At 42.8% G+C, this 22,356-nt stretch overlaps 1 protein-coding gene across 4 annotated transcripts in view; it reads right to left on the minus strand.

Moving 5' to 3' along the window:
* Positions 1-22,356, minus strand: part of GADL1 (glutamate decarboxylase like 1) — a 189,313-nt gene that overhangs the window by 8,994 nt on the left and 157,963 nt on the right. Inside the window, exon 15 of one of the 4 annotated variants that reach the window (XM_069561227.1) lies at positions 1,709-2,217. The exons of the other annotated variants lie outside the window; for them this stretch is intronic. Within the exon in view, the coding sequence (XP_069417328.1) occupies positions 1,894-2,217 (324 nt within the window). The 3' untranslated portion in view covers positions 1,709-1,893. Of the gene's footprint in view, positions 1-1,708; positions 2,218-22,356 lie in introns of those variants that run through there. 4 annotated transcript variants of the gene reach the window in all.

Raw genomic sequence — 22,356 nt, forward strand, 5'->3', positions numbered from 1 at the left:
CAGGCAGTCCTGAATGCCGTTTTGCTGTTGATAGAAAATAAGATGTGAGAAAAGGTGTAGCTCCTGAATTTGTGCATGAATTTCTCTGGGATCTGTCTCCATACCTAAAGCATCATGATGGTCCTTGCATGAGCCAGTAAATGGAAAGTGATCAGAACACCTAGAACTGAATTATAGTCTAAACACAGATTTGCATCTCACTTTCCTCTCAGCATCAATTAAGAAATGAGATGTACTCTTTAGCAGAAAAGGGTTCCATCAATTTTTGATCATGAAAGAGCTCAAACATACAAAAACTTTCTAAAACTTAAATGAACATTTTTAATCGTGATTTCTTCTGACTATACACAGAACTGGCTTTTCCAAATTTTAAAATTTGTATGAAAACACAGAAGGCCGCAAATAACCAAAGCTGTCCTGAGAAAGAAAAACACAGCTGGAGCTATTAGGCTCCCTAACTTCAGACTATACTACTGCTGCTGCTGCTAAGTCGCTTCAGTCATGTCTGACTCTGTGCAACCCCAGAGACAGCAGCCCACCAGGCTCCCCCATCCCTGGGATTCTCCAGGCAAGAACACTGGAGTGGGCTGCCATTTCCTTCTCCAAAGTGAAAAGTGAAAGTGAATTTGCTCAGTCGTGTCCGACTCTTCACGACCCCATGGACTGCAGCCTACCAGGCTTCTCTGTCCATGGGATTTTCCAGGGAAGAGTACTGGAGTGGGGTGCCATTGCCTTCTCCGCAGACTATACTACAGAGCTATAGTAATCAGAACAGTACGGAACTGGCTCTGAAACAGAAATACAGATCACTAGAACAGAATAGAAAGTCCAGAAATAAACCCATGGACCTATGATCAATTAATTTATGACAAAGTAGGCAAGAATATATAATGGACAAAAAACAGTCTCTTTAATCAGTGATGCTAGGAAAACTGGACAGCTATTGTAAAAGAAGGAGATTAGAACATTCTCTAACCATACACAAATACAAACTGCAAATGGATCAAAGACCTAAATTTAAGGTTATTTACATACTGACTTAAAGCTCATCATTCAGAAAACGAAGATCATGGCATCCAGTCCCATCACTTCATGGGAAACAGATGGGGAAACAGTGTCAGACTTTATTGTGGGGGGCTCCAAAATCACTGCAGATGGTGACTGCAGCCATGAAATTAAAAGACGCTTACTCCTTGGAAGAAAAGTTATGACCAACCTAGATAGCATATTCAAAAGCAGAGACATTACTTTGCCGACTAAGGTCCGTCTAGTCAAGGCTATGGTTTTTCCAGTAGTCATGTATGGATGTGAGAGTTGGACTGTGAAGAAGGCTGAGCACCAAAGAATTGATGCTTTTGAACTGTGGTGTTGGAGAAGACTCTTGAGAGTCCCTTGGACTGCAAGGAGATCCAACAAATCTATTCTGAAGGAGATCAGCCCCGGGATTTCTTTGGAAGGAATGATGCTAAAGCTGAAACTCCAGTACTTTGGCCACCTCGTGCGAAGAGTTGACTCATTGGAAAAGACTCTGATGCTGGGAGGGATTGGGGGCAGGAGGAGAAGGGGACGACAGAGGATGAGATGGCTGGATGGCATCACTGACTCGATGGACGTGAGTCTGAGTGAACTCTGGGAGTTGGTGATGGACAGGGAGGCCTGGCGTGCTGCGATTCATGGGGTCATGAAGAGTCGGACACGACTGAGCGACTGACCTGAGCTGAACATATTATTTACATACACTTAGACTATAAAGCTCAGAAAAAGATATAAACAGAACACTCTCTGACATAAATTGCGGCTGTATCTTTTTTGATCCACCTCCTAGTGTAATGAAAATAAAAGCAAAAATTAAAAAAAAAAAAGAATGAGACTGGAGAAGAGTATGGAGGTTACTTAACAAATTAAAAATACAATTACCATATGACCCAGCAATCCTAGTCCTGGGCATATATACTGAGAAAACCATAATTCAAACATAGGATCCACCCCTGTGTTCATTGCTACACTATTTACAATGGCCAAGACGTGGAAACAACTTAGATGTCCACCAACAGATGAACGGATAAAGAAAGTGTGGTATATGCACACGACGGAGTACCACTCAACCATAAAAACTGACATGATGCCATCTGCAGCTGCATGGCTGAACCCAGAGGTCATGACACTAAGGCAGACAGAGAAAGACAGATATCTTGTGACATCACTTCCTTGCAGACTCTAAAAAATAACACAAATGAACTCATTTACAAAGCAGAAACAGACTTTAAAAACAAGTTCATGGTTATCAAAAGGAAAAGGTCGGGGGACGCATAAATTAGGAGCTATACACACCACTTTACATAAAACAGATAACCGGCGAGGACCTACTGTGTACTACTGTGTACAGCACAGAGAGCTCAATATTCTGTAATAGCCTATATGGGAAAGAATCTTAAAAAGAATATATATATATGCGTGTGTGTGTGTATATATATATACATATATATATGTATGTTTGTATAACTGAATGGTTTTGCTATCACCTGAAACTAACACAACATTGTAAATCAACTACACTCTGATAAAACTGAGAAAAAATTTATTTTCATGGGTTTAACATATTTCTGCTATTTGGATATATGTGCTGCTGCTGCTGCTAAGTCACTTCAGTCGTGTCCGACTCTCTGTGACCCCATAGATGGCAGCCCACCAAGCTCCCCCGTCCCTGAGATTCTCCAGGCAAGAACACTGGAGTGGGTTGCCATTTCCTTCTCCAATGCATAAAAGTGAAAGTGAAGTCGCTCAGTCGTGTCCAACCCTCAGTGACCCCATGGACTGCAGCTCACCAGGCTCCTCCGTGAGCTCCTCCGGGATTTTCCAGGCAGGGTATATGTGAAATCTACATAAATGAACACTATTGTAACAGTGAAACTTTCAATCAAAGAAAAAAGAGAACTGGCTTTTCCTTTACACATGCAGCTCAAAACATATTGAAATGGATTTTGAATTCAGCTAAATATACATTCTCCAGTTTGCAACCTCTACATTACACAGGGAAGTTGTTGCTAAATGAGCAGCTATTGAAAGAAAGCATTTCCTTACAATCTAAACATGCTACAGTCCAAAGGAGAAAGTGATTTTTTAGTATTGTACAAAAAGTTCCTTGTGGTAATGGTTAGCTTTACATCTTTTAAATGGAGTAAAAGGAATCTCTCACCCATTACTAAAGTAATAGTTGCTACCTCACAATATAGAAACTGTTCCATTGTATTTCCAAGCACTTTGGAGTAATTTGCCCCAAATGTGATATTCTGTACAGCATAGGCATTTGCCCTCCTAACATAGTTTGCTTTTGTCTATAAAATTGTTCTGAGCTCACAGCCCTAAACTGCAGAAATCTTCTTTACGGCTGATCACAAAGGCAGTTTCCACCTCCCTCCGACCCCCATCAAGGAAAAAACCAGTATCTGCCAGAACATTAATGCACTTCCACATTTCTGAGAGCGTTTCTGACTCAAAGGTGGAAAACCATGATATTATAGTGCTGGATACATGATCACTGGTCTACAAACTCTGTTCAAAGCTGGGTCTTCACTTTATTTTTCTTTATATCCCTCAAAAGGTAATGTAAATCCTTGCCAGGAAGTAATGCTTTACACTTGTCAAAAGTCACAGAACTGCACACCTTAAAAGGTGAACTTTACCTAAAGCTTGTAAATTTAGAAATGAATAAATAATTAAGAGAGAACACACAGATATGTGAGAGGAGGCAAATAACTTCAGTTCCTGGTGCCCCAGTCTCCTTACCTCTAGGAAGGAGATGATAACAATAGTACAGACCTTTTCCTAGGACTGATAAAATATGGAGTGTGATATTGTGGGTGAAGTGTTTAATGCTGTGAACAAGCAGTCTGTGATGGAGATTAATATTCTCACTCAAGAAGAGTCTAGAAATGCAAATAAAACCCACGATGGGGATACCACCTCACAAGGGTCAGAATGGCCATCATCACAAAGTTTATAAACAATAAATGCTGGAGAGGGTGTGGAGAAAAGGGAACCCTCCTGCACAGCTGGTGGGAATGTGAATTGGTACAGCCAATTGTGAAGAACAGTATGGAGATTTCTTAAGAAACTAAAACTAGACCTACCATATGATCCAGCAATCCCACTCCTGGGCATATACACACACAAAATTTTAATTCAAAGTGATCCACACACTCCTACGTTCAGGGCAGAACTATTCACAATAGCCAAGACATGGAAACAACCTAAATGTCCGTCCACAGATGAATGGATAAAGATGTGGTGCACGCAAACAACCGAATACCACTCAGTCATCAAAGAGAAGGAAATAATGCCACTGCAGCAACATGGATGCCAGTAGAGAACATCACAGTAAGCGAGGTCAGAAAGACAGGGACAAGTACCGAATGACGTCACTTCCATGTGGAATCTAAACACGGCACCAGTGAACCTATGGAGCAGAAACCGGATCATGGACACAGATAACAGGCTCGTGGTTGCCAAGGGGAGGGGTTGGGGAAGGACGGAGTGGGAGGCTGAGGTTAGGAGATTCAAGTTTTTATATATAGAATGGATAGAAAACAAGGTCCTGCTGCACAGCACAGAGAACTATGTTTAATATTCTGTGATAAACCATAATGGAATATAAAAAGATATATGTATGTGTGTATATTATATATATATATATAACTGAATCACTGTGCTGTACAGCAGAAATTAATAACACAGCATTATAAATCAACTGTACTTCAATAAAAAGATACTAAGACTGGGGAAAAAAAAGGAGTCTAGAGAACAAAATCTAGAAAGGAAACGGAGCCTGAATCAGGAGGCCTCTTTCTAGTTCTGCCACTAGCTGCTTGTCCCACTGCGACCGCCGGCGTTCTCTGTAGGTCTGAAAAGTCACGCTGACCACTCTTACGTGCTGTAACGGGCATTTTGGACATGGTGGCACTTGAAGCTTTCCTTCACGGTGGACAGTGGCGACTACTGGAAACTGGCCTGAGGCTTTCCGGAGGCTCTGCAGCACGTAAGATCAAATGGACTGTGACAAGGAAGACCAAACCTGGCTCTGCATTAGACCTGCCCCTTTGCTTTACCCTTTGTGCTCTGTTGCTGGTGCTTAGCCACAGTATCCGCACCTTTTGTTAGACGATGCTGCCTATAGCCTGAAACATACAGGAGAGCCCATTCTCAAGATTCTGAACTTTAAGAATCTGTTCATACACAGAACAGAGAATAACGTGTGTTTTCGTGGGTGTTTACAGGAGCATTGTGACCTGCCCTACGTGACAGCTGCAAGAATGAAGAATTCCAGAAGTCTGTAACAGCTAACCAGAACCCTTCTCCCAAGTTTGCCTTAAAAAGTGCTTGCTGACACCCTCTGGGGAGTCTGAGGTTTCTTTGGGCACGAGCCATCCGTCACCTTCCATGTCCCTGCGATAAATCTTTTCTCTGCTCCAAACTCCAATGTTTTGGTTTGTTTAGCCTCACTGCATGCAGGCACACAGACTTTAGTAACAATACCGCTATACTGATTGACTAGAATTCACATAAAATTATAGAGGATCTCAGCTGAGTTGCGACTAAGTTAACATAATCTTTCATTATGTTTGAATTTGCAGTTTTTCTTTTGTATGCTGGAGCCATCTTTAGAAGCTAGCAAGTATTTTTCAATGCCCTCATTCAATTTCTATGTCCCATCCCCACGCTTAAGTTGCCTGATGACTAAATAAACTAGCTTTATCCACATTACAGCGGCCAAACACCCAGTGTTCTCTACCTGTAATTATCAACAGCACGCCTTTTCACTTGTAAGAGTGTGAGTCTAGATGCTAAATTGTATGGTTTAAACTAACCATAAACAGCCTGAGAGAATAGTTTATGGGCCAGGGATCCAACTCCTGAAATTCCACATGACTCTGGACAAGCATTTAATTCCTCTCTGACTTACAGTTTTCTCCTATGAAGAATGATAATCCTTGTAGGACTGTTATGTGGACTAAATGAAATAATATACATGAAAAACCAACCACAGAATTGGCATCTGCTAGGCACTCAGTATGAACTGGTATTATTAATTTCTTAAAATGAATTTGCTTTTAATTGATTTACAGTCACACCTGGCCTTTTACTATTCCATTTCATTATCTCTCAAGACAATTTGAAAGTGTTGTGAAAACATGACTTGTAATTTATTCTTTCTCCCCAAAGCATCTAACTGTATTAAATAATTCTGTGAGTTAGCAGTTTTAGAAATTAAATCATACACTTCATGCATGCTGCCTTAATATTAATCTTCTACTTATATTCTAGGTTTCTTTTCAAATCAGACAGAAAATAACAAAATAAACTCTTTTTTTCCTTTAAAATGTAAAGCAGTTGTTGATTATCTTGGCAGTCTGGTAGTGGGGAGAGAAGTTTTCATTGAAACATTTTGTGAATGGGGATGGGTTCCCATTATATGCTGGAAATTTCTATGTGTTATATAATTTTGCAAATTACAGAATCATTTCAAAGTAAGGAAGTTACTTCTTTTTTGGACACATGAATAGGTCATTCACATTCATGAGCTCTGTCCAAACTTCAGTGTCTCTGCGTTGTCCTGCCACATATATTCTCATCAAAGGATGATCAAAGAACTGTGTTAGGTGCTTCCCAAACGTGCCTGATGATACAGGGCACCTGGATCCAGAGCCCAGTCCAGAGCAACTTAACTCAAATCTTGACGGGATAGGCTGCTAGTCAGTCTGTTTACTGACCAGGCACTCAAGTTCTTGCTATCGTGATGCAAGTCTGGGAACTTGGACAATGGCAGTCCTTTAGCTAGGATGCTGCAGACAGAGGGTGTGGTGAGGTACTGGACAGGAAAAACAATTTTGAGAAGGGAAGGATGTGAGATTGGGAGTGAACTGCTTATGCCAATTTCACAATAAACAAGTGACCTTCAAAAGAAGTGTGAGCCGACTTTTCTATTAACTATTAAACATGAAAAAGCGTTCAAAACATTTAATTATGGCCCAGGAAACAATGAAATTCTTGGCACTGATGCTTAAAAGATCAATTTGCCTCTCCCCATATATTTGCTGCCATTCCTTACCTCATCAATTCTCCTGCTCCTCTGCCTTCACTCATTTCCCCTGAAGCCCTGCCTGCTGCCATCATATAGAGGTGAGCAGCACTGGCGTGCCTCCCAAGCCTACACCACGGAAACCTGAGTGTCTAAAGGCCATGAAATCATTTACATCTTAGAGGTCATTCCAGCCTGGCAGACATGGAGGAACCAGCCACGCTCAGAGCATACCTTTTTACAAGTATGGATTTTTACCCTTATGCTGCTCCAGAGTATATCTCAATTTAAGCACTGCCCTGTCCATATGCCTCCAATACAGATGAGCAGAGCCACAGAAGTGGAGAGCTCAGACCTCCAGGAAGAGTGAGGACCACAGTTAGCTCCACATGTGGTGTTTACATCGCAGAAACGACCAGAACGGCATCTTCAATAAACTTAATGTCAGTCATATATTCAAGGCAGCTGAAATGAACGCTCATAAAAAGAAACCAAACTGAACTGAAAGCTTTAACTGAAGTATGGACACAATAAACGTTTTACATCCTCTATAAAGCAAAGCCTTAATGCTCAGCGGTGTCACACCTGAGCTCACAGCTCCTCGGTAACTGCTGCGGGCCACCCCCTAGACAGCAGCCCACACTGGGAGATCCCTACATTGTCCCTTAGAGTAGCAAGGTCTGCAGGAATGCCTAGCCAGGGCTGACACCACCCCTCGGGGGCAAATATTTGGAGAGGAGTGCAAGCATCCCAGGTCATTGCAATGACGGCTGCATGCTTCCTGCACTTGATGTCTGAGGTCAAGGGTGCCAAATGCTTCTTAGACTCAACTGGCCCAAGGAAGAAGCATGTGGCCCTGAATGCCTATAATGCCCTGCTGAGAAAGGCTGGTCAGGAGCCATGTGGGCTCCAGAAACACCTTCTACGCTTGGTTGTGACACCTCTTGGTCCTTTCAGATTCTCCTGCGAGTTACTGACCTTGCTTTGAGTCAGAACAGGTGACTAGACTGGTGGGTCAGTCAAGTAAATGGAATCCTCGTGGCAGGGGGGGAACCCAGTGTTTTGTTGTTTGCCTAAGACTCTTTTTTAATGCTTTACTTTAATTTCATTTTTTTCCAGCTTTATGAGGTCAATTTGAGAAGTACGAATGGTATGTATTTCTAAGTGTCTGATGTGATGTTTTGATATATACTTAAGTAACAAAATGCTTTAGGTTTGCACATTTTGAGCCAATTAATAAACGTGACTATACATTCTACCTTATGGAGCTCACTCAACACTGCTGAACCCAGTGCTTAAAATTAGAAGTTGCTTTTGAAACCACATACAAGCCTCCTTGTCTTTTGAAGTAAAAGGCTGATTCAAGAATTAACGACTGGGGAATGAGAAGATGCAGAGACAAAGAATAGCTATTGGGCTGGGGAACTGGTAATGATTTAGACTATAAATCCACCACATAGCAGAATCACGAAGTTCCCTGAAAGATTTTTTTTTTTATTTTAAGACTTGACACATATTCCTAAGTTGTTTTTACAGGAAGCAGACTTCCACCAGATGAAAACTGCTGACCAAAAGCAGACAGACCCTAGACTGGTTGGAACCAGAAGGTTGATGATGCTGACTCCCAATGACTTCACCACCAACCAATCAGGAAAATGTCTGCAAGGTGATAACCCCCTGCTCTCTGAACCATTCCTATAAAACTCCTTACTACTCCCTCCAGAGTGGGACACACAGGCCTGAGGGCATGAACCTGCTGTGTCCCCCTTTGCCTGGCAAAGCAATAAAGCTATTTCTTTCTACTTCACCCAAACCTCTGTCTCCAACATTTAATCTGGCACTGGTGTACAGAGGCCAGATTCTGGTAACATTTTTTCCTTGAAGTCATGGTCCAGTTGTATTCCAGGGGGCTGCAGCGTGCTGCCCTGGGGGAGAGGTGCTGCCACAAGTGGCCAGAAGGAAGCAAAGCAGACGGGGGCCTTTGTGGCCTCAACCCTCCACTTCACCTGTCTCACTACATGTCTGGGTTCTATGTAAGAATTTGACAGAAAGAGATCTGCCACTTTAAAAGACCAACTTTAAATTTGATTGGCAATGTGTTTATTATTGGGGAATCCCAGATGGCTCAGTGGTAAAGAACTCGCCTGCCAATGCAGGAGACACAGGGGACATGGGTTCCACCCCTGGGTCGGGAAGAGCCCCTGGAGGAGGAAATGGCAACCCACTCCAGTATTCTTGCCTGGGAAATCCCATGGACAGAGAAATCTGGTGGGCTACAGTTCATGTGATTGCAAGAGTCTGACATGACTGAGCATGCATGCACGTGTTTATTATTATTAATTTCAGATCTATCATTTTGGGATACCTGCAAAACAGCCCTCAAGATGCTGGCCAAGGAATGGTCCCTAGATGCAGAGTCTAAGGGCAGAGAGTGGAACCTAGGGTCTGACATTCTGAACTTGGTTGGGGAAGCTAAGAAAAGTCACAGAGAAACATGTCTCTTTGCTAAAGCCGAATTTCTTTTGTTTAAGAGTTAAGAATAAGCCATACATCATCAAGTCACATTCAAGTTTAATAATGACAAGTAGCCAATGGCCATCTGACATAACTAGACTTCAAGTACGTCCCACCCACAGCTAGGTAACAAAGCTGCATCAACTTCCTGTCGAGGGGCTCTGCTGCCTCTGGCAGGTAATCACCATTCCATTCCTGGGCTCCTACTCCCCAACAAGTGCCCCAGGGTTTCAACTCTGCTGCTGGCTACTCGAATGTCCTCCTCTTAAAAAATGCTCATTCATGTTCTTTGCCCATTTTGGGTGGTCATCTTTTTCTTTTGATTTGGAAGAACTCTTTGTTGGTAAGAACAGTATCCAAGGGCTTTACATGTTGCAAGTGATTTATCTGCTTTTAATTTTGTTTTTAGTTATTACAAGTACAGTTTTAATATTTGTATAATCAGACCTGTCAGCTATACATATATAGTTTTCTAATACTGCTGTTAGAAAGCCTGATCCACACTAAGATTAAAAAAAATATGTGGGGTTTTTTTTCTGATTTGATTCTGACTCTTAAAACTTTGAATCCATCTGAACATTCCATTTGCACCCTGTGTAAATTGCAGGTGCACTCCCTACATTCTCACGTTTAACCAGCAATGTCAGTACCACTGATGGAATAAGCCCTCCTTTCCCCAGCACATACTGGGAACATGCATGATTGCCACATTCCTACTTGGAAAACTTGGATCACTTCAGTCCGAGTTTTCAATTCCATAAGACTGATACGTCTATTCTTAGAATAATCAAGTGCTTTTATTCACAGTTGTCTATGAAGTATTAAACTGCTTGCAAAGGGACTCCTCTTGTAATATTCATCCTTCTCAAAATGTTCTTATGTATTATTATCCATCAATTGCTTTAGATAACAGATATCTAGATAGAAACAAGTTTTTAAAGACCCTCTAACCCTCCTACACTGTTAGTCTGAATCTTAATTGGTGCAGCTACTATGGAGAACGGTATGGAGTTTCCTCTTAAAAAAAAAATAAAATCTCAAAATAAAATTACCAGATGATCCAACAGTCCCACTTCTGGGCATATATCTAGAAAAGATGAAAACTCTAATTCAAAAAGATATATGCATGCAATATTCATAGTAGCACTACTCACAACAGCCAAGACATGGAAGTAACCTAAACGTCTGTCAACAGATAAATGGAGTAGATACGGTAGATAAATTAAAAGTTCAAATTAAACCATATATAAGCCAGAATGACTTTCCCATATCTCCATATGTGAAAATTTCTTCCACTGTTTCCTCCTTTTAATTGCAAATCTTTCCACAGAATGCACTGATCATCAATACACTTTTCCATCATTGCCAGAGTAGCTCAGTTGCCTCCTCTGGGTCCATTCATGTCTCTTGATATTCGGTCTACATTTTGTTTATCTATCTGCCTAGTTATCCATGTTGGGGGAAAACTAATGAGACAGGACAAACAAGGACAGAGAGGTATGCTGATGGAGAAACATTTCTTGGACCATACTTTTAACACTTATACCATCTTGTCACATAAGCATTTTACATGTGCTTTGGGCAGTGAACTTAAGCCAACAGTGACACATCGTATTCTGATAACGTTGCTAGACAATTTTTTCCATCCTAACATTAGGGTCAAAAATACGGTTTGAGGCAAAACAACTTTTCCATTCGAATCCTTTAGATTTCTTACTAGTTTGGCAGTGTGATCTGAAAGTTATCAAATGTCTTCCATATAATTTAGTATACCAGATAATCCTAGTTACTTAAATATTTCCTTCTGAGATGCCCAGGAGACGTTTGGAATTCTCCAAGTTAGCTAGAGAAAGAAACTTGCAATTTGTTATCAAAAGCAGCTCAACATTTCAGGAAAATGTGTTCTCTTAACAGGAAGAACATTATCTGGGGACCAGTAAAAGAAAGAAAATCAAATTCCAGGCTTGTACCAGCTTAGTACAACCGGTCAGAATTCTGAAAACAATATTTTATAAAGCTAGCTTTCTCTAACTGCATATGCAAAAAGAACCAGTTTTGGAATTTCAAGAGTTTCATCTTCACCATTTTTTTCTGGAATCTAAAAAATACTGTTGTTGTATATTGTTTAAAAATTATCTTTTTCTTTAATCATAAAATCACAGCTAAAATTTTTCTCATGAAGCGAACCTGAATTTCCCATTTTACAAAAGGCAACAAGAATACCAATCACACAAACACACACACACCCACATTCCAGAAGATAGAACTGTCACAAACCCTTCAACAAGCATGAACCAATACAGAGTCCCAAAAAACCACTTCCCAACACAAACGGGCCTTGACGTCAGATACACGTCAGAACCAGCTGGCAAAACACCCAAAAGACCCTCAGTGCTCACAAAGGGTCCTCAATGGCAGACACACATCAGAACCAAGTGGCAAAACACCCAAATAGCTCTTTGCGCTCAAAAGAAAAGTTAGCTGGGTGCACACCGATGGACTGACTGGGTCTTGGAGCTCGTCGGCTTGTCCAGACGCATCTTTCTGTTCCATCAGGGAAAAGCATAGTTGGGAGTCAGTGCCGGGCAGGGGAGAAACAGGGAGGATCCCTGAGACAAATGGTATAGGCAGCTGCTAGGAACTTCCCCCCAAATCCCTTTGTGAGGGGCCAGCGAGCCACAAGCAGCGGCTCCTTGAAGCCTTCCAGGTGCATCATGGCGGCGGCCTCGCTGGGGAAAAACCGCGAGGAGCCAGATATCGCGAGAGGGGAGTCAGATATCGCGAGAGTGCAGCCTCAAGTGGGCGCCAATATCCATTAGTGAAAGTGGGTCCAGGTGCTTCCGGCTCCAAAGCCAATAAAGAAAAGGTTGGTGGAAAGGAAGGTTTGCTTGATTTAAAAGGCCAGCAACTTGGGCTGAGGGAAGGATATGGACTTCAGTCCTGAGGCCAATCCCCTCCTCCACCCACCAATCAGGGGGCAAGAAATTTTAAAGGAGGGGTCTACATGCAGAAACAGCACTGTCAGCTCCGAAGGTCATCTTGAAATTGGTCGTCAGAGGTCTGACCAACGTCCTCCTGATTGTTTTAAGTACACGTGGTCTTTAGTTCCAGGTTTGGTTTGTTACCATTTCCTGGAGGCTGGTTATCGGAACTGCAGCATCTCCATGACTATAGCCTGGTCACCATGAGGTTAATGCCTTCCTCCTGGTGGGTGTCTTGGTCTCTAGAGACACGGGACATGGCTCAGAATATTGTCTGTGGCCCTTGAGAAGGAACTGAAGCCTTGCCTTTGCTTACTGACTAAACTATTATTAGTCTCGTTGGACTGTTTTCCTTTTTTTCTGCATTTTCTCACTTCCCTGATTATATTTATTGTTTGGCTAAGGTTTTTACCCTGACAAAAGGCAGGCAGAAGACATGGGGTCAAGGACCCATAAGGTCCTGCTCCATTTCAGATGGACCTAGAGATAATCGTACTAAGAAAGACAATTACCACATATCACTTATATGTGGAATCTAAAATATTGATACAAATGATTTTATTGAAAAAACAGAAGCAAATTCACAGACATAAAAATCAAACTTATGGTTACCAAAGGGGAAAGTGGAGGATGGATAAATAAGGAGTTTAGCAGTAACAGATATATACTACTGTTTATAAAATCAACAACAAATACCTACTATATAGCACAGGGACTATATTTAATATCTAGTAATAACCAAAATTTAAAACTGAAAAAAATATATATATAGCTAGACCATTTTGTTGTACTCCTTAAACTAATACAACACTATAAACTAAGTATATTTCAATTAAAAAAGATGGGATAAAAAGAGGATTAAAAAAAGACCCTTACATTGATATGACTAGAATTATATTAGGCCTATATATTATTTAGGGGAAATTGATCTTCTAATCTAAAATTATGGTGTTTCCTAATAAGGTGATTTTTTTAAATATGGCTGCAAATTCTTTGGCACTGTTCTCAGAGATTTCCTGAACTGGAGAGGATCTGTGGCAGGTTAGTGAACAGTAGAAAGCAGTGGATGCTGTATGGCCTCGAGGTGAGGTCAGGGGAGTGGGGAGTCCAGCTGGTTCTCAGGCACTCTCACCTTTTGAGGTCCAACTGTCCTGGGCCCCAGCCCCCTGGGGAGGCCTCAAGCAGGTGCCCTGGTTGAAAGCCCCAGATGGGGTTCCCGCCCAGGGCCAACCATCAGACACAAGCATGAGATGCTTCCAGAATGTTCCAGACTCAGCCATTGCATCATCCTTGGTCTTGTGATCCCATTTGCTTTGTGCTGTCCAAATTCCTACCCACAAAATCTGGGAGCATAATAAAAAGGCTGTTTAAAGCTGCCACACTTGAAATAATTTATAACACAGAAATTGTTCCCAGAACATTAAGGGTATGTTTTTGGTCCTCCAAGTTTTATAGAGTTTTCTTCTGAAGGTACTATACTTCATTTAACTCTTATTTATTTTTCAAGTATTTTTTGCTAGTGTGGTGATAAAATTATTTTGACTAAAAATATGCCTTGTGATATAAGTTTCAATTTTCAAGCTCCTAATTTCTTACTCTGTATGTAAGGAAACTGTTTTTAGGTATTCAACTTTGATCTACTACGAAAAAGTTCTAAAGGTTTTTTTCTTTGCTGCCCTTGGATCTTACAGGTTTATAGTTATGCAATCTAAAATAAATGTATTTGGATCGTCTCCTTTTAAGTCTTTTAAAACCCATGCCTTCTTCTGACCATTAAACTGGTAGCGCTCGTTAAACAACATTAATGCACAGCAGCATGGGCAGATGCAGCTTATTTGTTCCTCAGTTTAATGGGAAGACTTTTGTGTTGAATACATATTAATCTAATACATCATACAAGCAAACAAAATGATATAACCATGAGCTAACCTCTAGACCTAATTTTTTTTAATTGAAGTATCGTTAATTTACAGTGTTGTATTAGTTCCAAGTTGTGTTGCCGTGTTGGTACAGCAGTGCTTCAGTTACATACACATGCATATACATATACATATTTTTTAGATTTTTTTCCATTCGGGTTATTAGAAGATACTGAGTATAGCTCCCTCTGCTATACAGTAGGTCCTTCTCATTTATTTTATGTTTAGTAGTGTATCTGTTAATTCCCAAAATCCTAACATTAATTTTGAAGGTCAGTCAACATGTATATTTCATTTTTCAATTTCTAAGGATTTGTCAGCATTTTAAGTGGGAGAAATACTTCTGGACTACTTTCTTGATTTACTTGTCCAGCGTTAGGTATAAAATGATGAAATTGCTTTTTCAAACCTGCTTTGGCTTAGCTTTGGAAATAATGGAGTAAGGCAGAGACGAGCACAGAAGATGGACCCTCCGCCACGTAGCTGACTAATCCATCTCCTTGGACCATTTTGGGGAGTCCAGAAACACTGTATAAATTAAGTTGGTCAACTTGTGTGAGTGGGTTATTGTGCGGCTTCCTGAAATCAGCCTCTCATCTTTTACCACAGTTCTGACCTAGTTTGGGGTAGGATCTTTAATATCTTTTTCTGCTTCCCCGACCTTGAGGCAGACTAGCCAGAAATACCTGCATTTAACTGGCAACTTTCATCTTCAGGCTCACAAAGCGGTCAGCTTTCTTAAAACTTATCCCACAAGGTGTCTTCCTAGGCGATCTGACTTTCTCTGCCGTGACCCCGACAGATGGAAAGCAGAGACCTGAAATGACTGAAGTGCTCTGAAAGGCGCCCACCCGCTGATGGAAGTGAGTCAGGAGCGGCCGACGGGACCTGCTTAACCTCACCGCTGATTGTCTGTCGAGTTACAGGCACTCGCCCAGAAAGAAAAACAGGAACATGCGGTGTGGAAGGTGAGGTAAGGCTGTGGGGTTAGAACAGGACACAGACAATAACCTACCCTGAAGAAGAGGGGGATTGTGACCTGCTTACGGGAAGCATAGCTCTGAGATTTCACAACACACCCTGGTTATCTACAGGACGCTTAGGGGGTTAGGGGTCCTCTAGTGGTGGATGGGAGATTCTATTATTGTCCTCAGTTATCCACAGGCCCTTCTCGCTGTGCCCCCCTGCCGGTGCCTGGTAGCCTGAGGGGCCTCTCTGCAGCAGGAATGTGTAACATCCTCCCATTGGCACATGGCCAAGTGCTCACTGAAACTTTAAGAGCCCTTGTGTGTTTCTGTCAGCTCTTTCCTTTCTCTTTGCTGTAAGGATGGCATATCCCAGACCGGGCCCTCCTTCAGTCAGGCTGTAAGGATGAGGGCCCTGTAGCAGAGCAGAGCAGCAACTAATCCTCAGCAGAGCATGAAATGTGATCAAGAAATAGACGTGCGATTGGGGTGGGGGAGCTCCTTTGCTCTGTATTACTACGTGAAATCTAATGGATGTGATTCAAACTAAGGTGGAGAAGCTGAGATCTAGGACTCACAAAATCAAGCGAATCCCACTTTACTTTAACTTCATTTTTCAAACATTTATTTACTTATTTGGCTGTGTGGGGTCTTAGTTGCTCCAGGACACCTGGGACCATAGTTCCCAAACCACTGATGAACCCATGTCCCCTGCATTGCAAGGTGGATTCTTAACCACTGGACCACCAGGGAAGTCCCTGGGTACCATTTTAGAAGAATCCAGGTAATTCCTCTTTGTCTGGAAGTTTGTGTGTGCGTGTGTGCGTGCTCAGTCATACCCGACTCTTCGCGACCCCCGTGGACTATTGCCCGCCAGGCTCCTCTGTCCAGAATACTGAAACAAGTAGCCATTTCCTTCTCCAGGGGGTCTTCCCAACCCAGGAATCAAACCTGCATCTCCTGCGGCTCTTGCGTTGGCAGGCGGATTCTTTACCACTGAGCCACCTGCGTGCCCAGTCTGGAAGTTTGGCTGTAACTAATTCTCGCATTAGACAGGGGAGACTAAAGCCCTCAGGCTCTCAGGACACCACACACTTAGACTTCCACAGGCAGAATCAAGGCCACAGTCTGAACATTCAAAACTATTATTCGGGGCTTCCCTGGCGGCTCCGTGGTAAAGAACCCGCCTCCCAATGCATGAAATGTGGGTTTGATCCCTAGGTCTGGAAGATGCCCTGGAGAAGGGAAAGGCAAACCACTCCAGTATTCTTGCCTGGAAAATTCCACAGACAGAGCAGCCTGGCAGGCTACAGTCCATGGAGTCTCAAAGAGTCAGACACAACTTGGTGGCTAAGCAAGAACAAGATTCATTGAGGACCTATACTAGGGTTATCTAGGTTAGGGTACAATAGAAACATTTTTTAAAAACCCTAAACTATTACTTGATGAGTATCTGCTATCCTGAAAGTAGCGTAGTCATACAGAAACATCTTTGACCTGTAGCGCAAGGGTTGGCTAGGTTTTTCTGTAAAGGACCAGACAGCAAACACCTTAGGCTTTGAAGGCCGTATAACTTCTGCTGCAACTACTCAGGCTGTAAGTGAAAGCAACTGTAGATAATAAAGAACACAAGATTGTGGTCGTGTTCCAATAAAACTGAATTTATAAGAACAAACAATGGGCTGGATTTGGTCTGTGGGCTGACACTGCCATAGCATAAGAGAACCTAAAAAACATACAACCAGGAAGCCGAAAGTCTTACATCCGTGTTTATAGTGTTTTAACATTAAAAGCTAGCCAGTGGTCATGGAAAGACATGGGTAATCCCTCAGTTTTGCCATAGAAATAATAAAAGCCACTTCATAAGGCTTTTGGAGGAATTAATTAAGATAAATATAAAGTGTCAGTGAGTAAGCACTCAGTGAATCTCACTCCCGGCATCCATCTTTGTCCTATTCTGCAGACTCAGGGTGGATTCTCAGTGAAGATCTATTTAACACACGTGAGCTAACATATGAGGTCAAACAGTAATGCGATGAAGCAGAGAATCCTTTAGGTCAACATTTGCTAAACAATTGGTTTGATAAGACAAACAGGGTAACTGAGAATAAATGTTAATATCTGTCATGACTTACATGCCCATTAATTAGATTCTTAATTATATTGCCCTGACATGGAAGTGCTTTATTTTCAATTCTGTGTATTAAGCAGCAGATTATAATTCTGTGTTCTACAGCAAAGTTAAGAAATTCCCGAAGCCTTGCATTAGAGCTTGTCCTGCATGGACAAGGGATAGAAAACAAGACCTCAGTGTCATCTGCTCAGGTACACAGAAGTCAGTTTTGTGACTTATTGAACTCAGACTGGGAAGTCAAGCTTTCTTTTAAAAGACAGTGAATCTCAATACTATGTTGCTCTGTGTCCTGTCACTTCTGTTTTCTAACATCAACCATGAGCATCAGATGAGCTTAGGACCTCCCCACCTATATCCACCATCTTTGGCACACAGGCCACAGAGACAATTGTTGAGATAACTGAACCAACTTTTCTTCTCCCTGTAAATGTAAATGCCACCAGAGAAAAATATATTTAGTTTTCTGATACATTTTTTGGCCTGATGTAGCATTTTAAATGTATCTTCCAGGACTTCTTCTGGATTCACTGCCTCCCTGAATTAAAAGAATCCCCTCCCCTCCATCCTTCTCACGTATCCTACTGCCAAAGTAATGACCAACATCATCAGCAACCACACAGTGTCTTTTCTGTCTCAGAAATGGATGATCTGACTCGCTCCTTATCTATCACTGTTCCCTCAGAAGACCCAAGGCAGGTCTGAATGCCTGCCTCCTGGCATAGTGAACAGAGGGAGGGAGAAATATCCTCCTGTAAATTCTGCAGATATACTTAAGGAAGCTTCTACCTATTCACAGGGTTGCTGCTGCTGCAGCTAAGTCACTTCAGTCATGTCTGACTCTGTGTGACCCCATAGACGGCAGCCGACCAGGCTGCCCCATCCCTGGGATTCTCCAGGCAAGAACACTGGAGTGGGTTGCCATTTCCTTCTCCAATGCATGAAAGTGAAAAGTGAAAGGGAAGTCGCTCAGTTGTGTCCAACTCTTCGCGACCCCATGGACCGCAGCCCACCAGGCTCCTCTTGCCCATGGGATTTTCCAGGCAAGAGTACTGGAGTAGGGTGCCATCACTTTCTCCGATTCACAGGGTAGAGGAGATTTTTAAAGTAAGTGAAATTGCTCTGAGGTGATGGTATGGTTGTGTGTTTTAAAAAACATGTGGAGAAGGGAGTAAAGAACAGGAAAGTGACTTAATATTTGTTTAATCCTGACATCAACATACTTCAAGTGTAGTGGTGGGTGAAGACCGTAGCATTTACATGAGGCCCCGAAGCACCCTGTCTAGTATTTCTGGAATTTACATACCATGCCTGTGAATCATCTGGAGATGCTTGATAAAAATACGGACGTTGGTGTACCACCCGCTGCAGACCTCCTGAGCCTTCATTCTGTAAGAAATTGAGCCTGGAAATCTGATTTTTACCATAACTGCCCTGTGATTCTGAAGTGAAGTCAGGATGGGAACCTCCTTATTAAAGACACATGAAGATCAGGATAGAGGCAAAGAGACATCCCCATCAGCATTTTCATGGCAACGTGAAGAGTGTACTGGGGTCCGTCCCACTAGGCAGCAGGGTGACAGGTGGGCTAACATTTCTGTGAGAACCATCTTTCTCTTCCTCCTTTGTACTGTTATCTAGGCCACTGGGCATCTCACACTCAGGAACATCAACAAATAGAAATGAAATATAATTTGGGGATGCAAGAAAAAAAATCGTTAAAATAACTGTCAATTAAAATTGCCATTTGAATGCTTGAAAAAATGAACCAGATGGATCACATGCATAAAAATAATTTTCTGTGGATTCAGTGTCGTCTTTGAGCATTTAGGCTGGCTATGAAGGAGAGTGGGGATGAGCTAGTGTGAGTTAGCATTACAGAGCAGAGGACCACTGAAAGGTCCCTTCATGAATGAATACAGTCGAGACCAGGAACTCCCATCCTTTAACTTCACAGGCCCTCTTGGTCCCTTGGGAAACCAAAGCAGTTGTATACGACGGCACGTTTCTCTTTGTTGCTCAGATAATTTTCATCACCATTGGCCCAGACTAAGCCTTGCACACGAAGCATATCCTCACAACAGTCCAACAGAATTGGGCTCTTCCCTGTCTATGGTGACAGCAGAGTCATCTCAAGTGGAACCAGGCCATTGTTCCCTCCCAGGGATTTCAGACCCAACCCACTGGGTTGTCTAAAAGTGTTTTTTTTTTTTTCATGAAGCTGCCTCCAGACTCAAACGTGTCATGAAAAAATTCAGTCTCCTTGGCTACTGACGATAATGAATCAACTGCATATACAGCTGTCAAAGTGATGGTATGTTTAGCTATCTGAATAATCGAGCAGCCAGGGCAGGCAGGAGTGAGGAACTGTGGAGCCAAGCAGGACAAGTTCATATCTATTCATACATCACATTGGACTGTTGTTTTTAGAGCATCCTAAAATACAGTTTGTTTTCGAAAGATGGTCTCCAACATCTTTTGTGAATCAAGTGACTTTTTCAGTATTTAAGTAAAACAACAGTAACTCATCATTTCCTTTGAAATAAAGACCCTAGACACAGTGCTAAGAAACACGGATCCAAGGTCTGCATATGTGGGCACAAGTGTGTAGACTTCTGGGGCCTATCACCTTCTGTAAATATTTCTATTCATTACTCATCTGTCTACCTCACCCACCACCCTGGGTTTCAGTTCCTGCCGTGACAGTGGCCTGTGGTTTCAACCGGCTGTCTTCAACCAGGGAGTTAGGATGAATTTGTTTGTGATTTCCAGCACCAGCAAGAGTCAAAGGACTGCCGCTGATGGGTCTAGCAAAGCTTCCTGCCAATCACACCGAAACGCCTCCGGTCAGAACCCCCCTCCCCGCACAGATGCTGAAGAGCATGGCCTGTGAAACAGCTCCACAATACGCACACCTGCACACCTACTCACTGGCTAGCGGGAAGAGGTCCAGCCATTCTTGGAGCCAGAGGGAGGGACCGCGGTCGGTCACAGAGGGATGGCTGTGTGTTTCCCCCATTTTCCTGGACCAAAGCAACCACGTAGAGACTGTGGATTGACATGGAACGCCATCTAGTGAAGGATCTGAGGAAGTGCAGGGACAGAGAGGAAATCCCAAGCCCAGTTCCGATTCAATTCTTTGGGACTCTCAAGTGTGTCTGAAATGACGATGGTGTGATTTTTAAAGTGAGGGCCACAGCCAAACAGGATGACCTGCGTGTACTCCAGCCAAGACCAGCTGCGGCTAGTTACCCGCCCGCCCCCTGCGGCAGACGGGCGAGGCTCCCCTAGCACCTTCCCCTAGATCGTGGTAGGAATGGAGGGGGCTCCTCGGTAGTCACCGCAGTCAACAGCCCAACCAACCAGAGGCCACATCTGGGAACGACACTGAGAGCCCGGAAGGATGACGCTAGGCGCCAGATTTTCAAACACGCATCTATCAACTGCCGTGTTTTCAGTTGAATAGTACATGTCAGAGGCCTTAGCTACCAAAACGTTTAAAAAATTTCTAGAACTCAATCGCTTTTATTGGCAGAAAATGAGTACCAACAGCACCTTTTTCACAGTGGGCTGCACACAGAAAGTGCCCAATAAACGTAAGATTGTTCAATAACGAGAGGTGGGTGTGAGAATTTTTAACTGGGGAGGAACGCTGAATATAATTCAACTATTACATTTTGAATTCTCCTGTATAAAGCTGTGTTCTTTACTTCTTCATTCGCTCAATTATCTATAACTTCTCAGCTCTGCATCTCAAGGTCACACCCCTCATGCAGTGTGTCTGCATGCTCTTGGCTTTCAATAAATGTCATGTGACTCCTCAACTTCAAGAGGAAGAAATGAAGCAAACCACAAGCCCCACACCCCACCCTGTGGTGTGTGCACGTGTGCGTGCAGTCACTTCAGATGTGTCCGACTCTTTGTGACCCCATGGACTGCACCCCACCAGACTCCTCTGTCCACAAGATTTCCCAGGCATGAATACTGCTGTGGGTTGCCATGCCCTTCTTCAGGGGATCTTCCCAGCCCGGGGATCGAATCTGCATCTCCTGCATTGACAGGTGGGTTCTTTACCACTAGCACCACCGGGGAAACTCAATATTACTTTGACTATGATTAACTATCAGTAGTTTCTAACAAATCTTCCCTTCATCTTATCCTGACTTTCGAAAACCCTGACTTCACTTTCTGGATCGGAGGCTTACTTTGTCATTTCTAGCTGTTGCTCGGAAGTTGCACTTCCCATTCGCCATCTGGGGCATCACTGTTCCTAGGATAACTGATTCTAGCTATTCTAAATGGAAGTGAATGCTGCATTTGTTTCTCGTGTTGCTGAGTTTTTCAGTTCAGGTGAAGAAAAAAGCCTCCATCAGGTCTCCCAGCCTGGATCACTGGTCCCTGGGGAGACAGAGACGTCCCGTCTTACCCTTGGTCTTTCCCTAATCAGAAGGGAACAGAAGCAGCCAGGATGCTGGGTGGCTGTCTTGCTTCCTCCTTGAACTCTCCCGTTGGGTGACAAACGGCATATTTGTGTGTGTACTCGGTCACTCAGTCATACCCGACTCTTTGTGACGCCATGGACTGTAGCCTGCTAGGCTTCTCTGTCCATGGGATTTCCCAGGCAAGAATACTGGAGTGAGTTGCCATTTCCTTCTCCAGGGATCTTCCTGACCCAGGGATCAAACCCATGTCTTTTTCATCTCTTGAACTGGCAGGCAGATTCTTTACCACTGTACCACCTGGGAAGCCCCAAATGGTATATTACCCATCA

Source organism: Ovis canadensis, chromosome 19 (assembly GCF_042477335.2).
Source record: "Ovis canadensis isolate MfBH-ARS-UI-01 breed Bighorn chromosome 19, ARS-UI_OviCan_v2, whole genome shotgun sequence".
Classification (NCBI taxonomy): domain Eukaryota; kingdom Metazoa; phylum Chordata; class Mammalia; order Artiodactyla; family Bovidae; genus Ovis; species Ovis canadensis.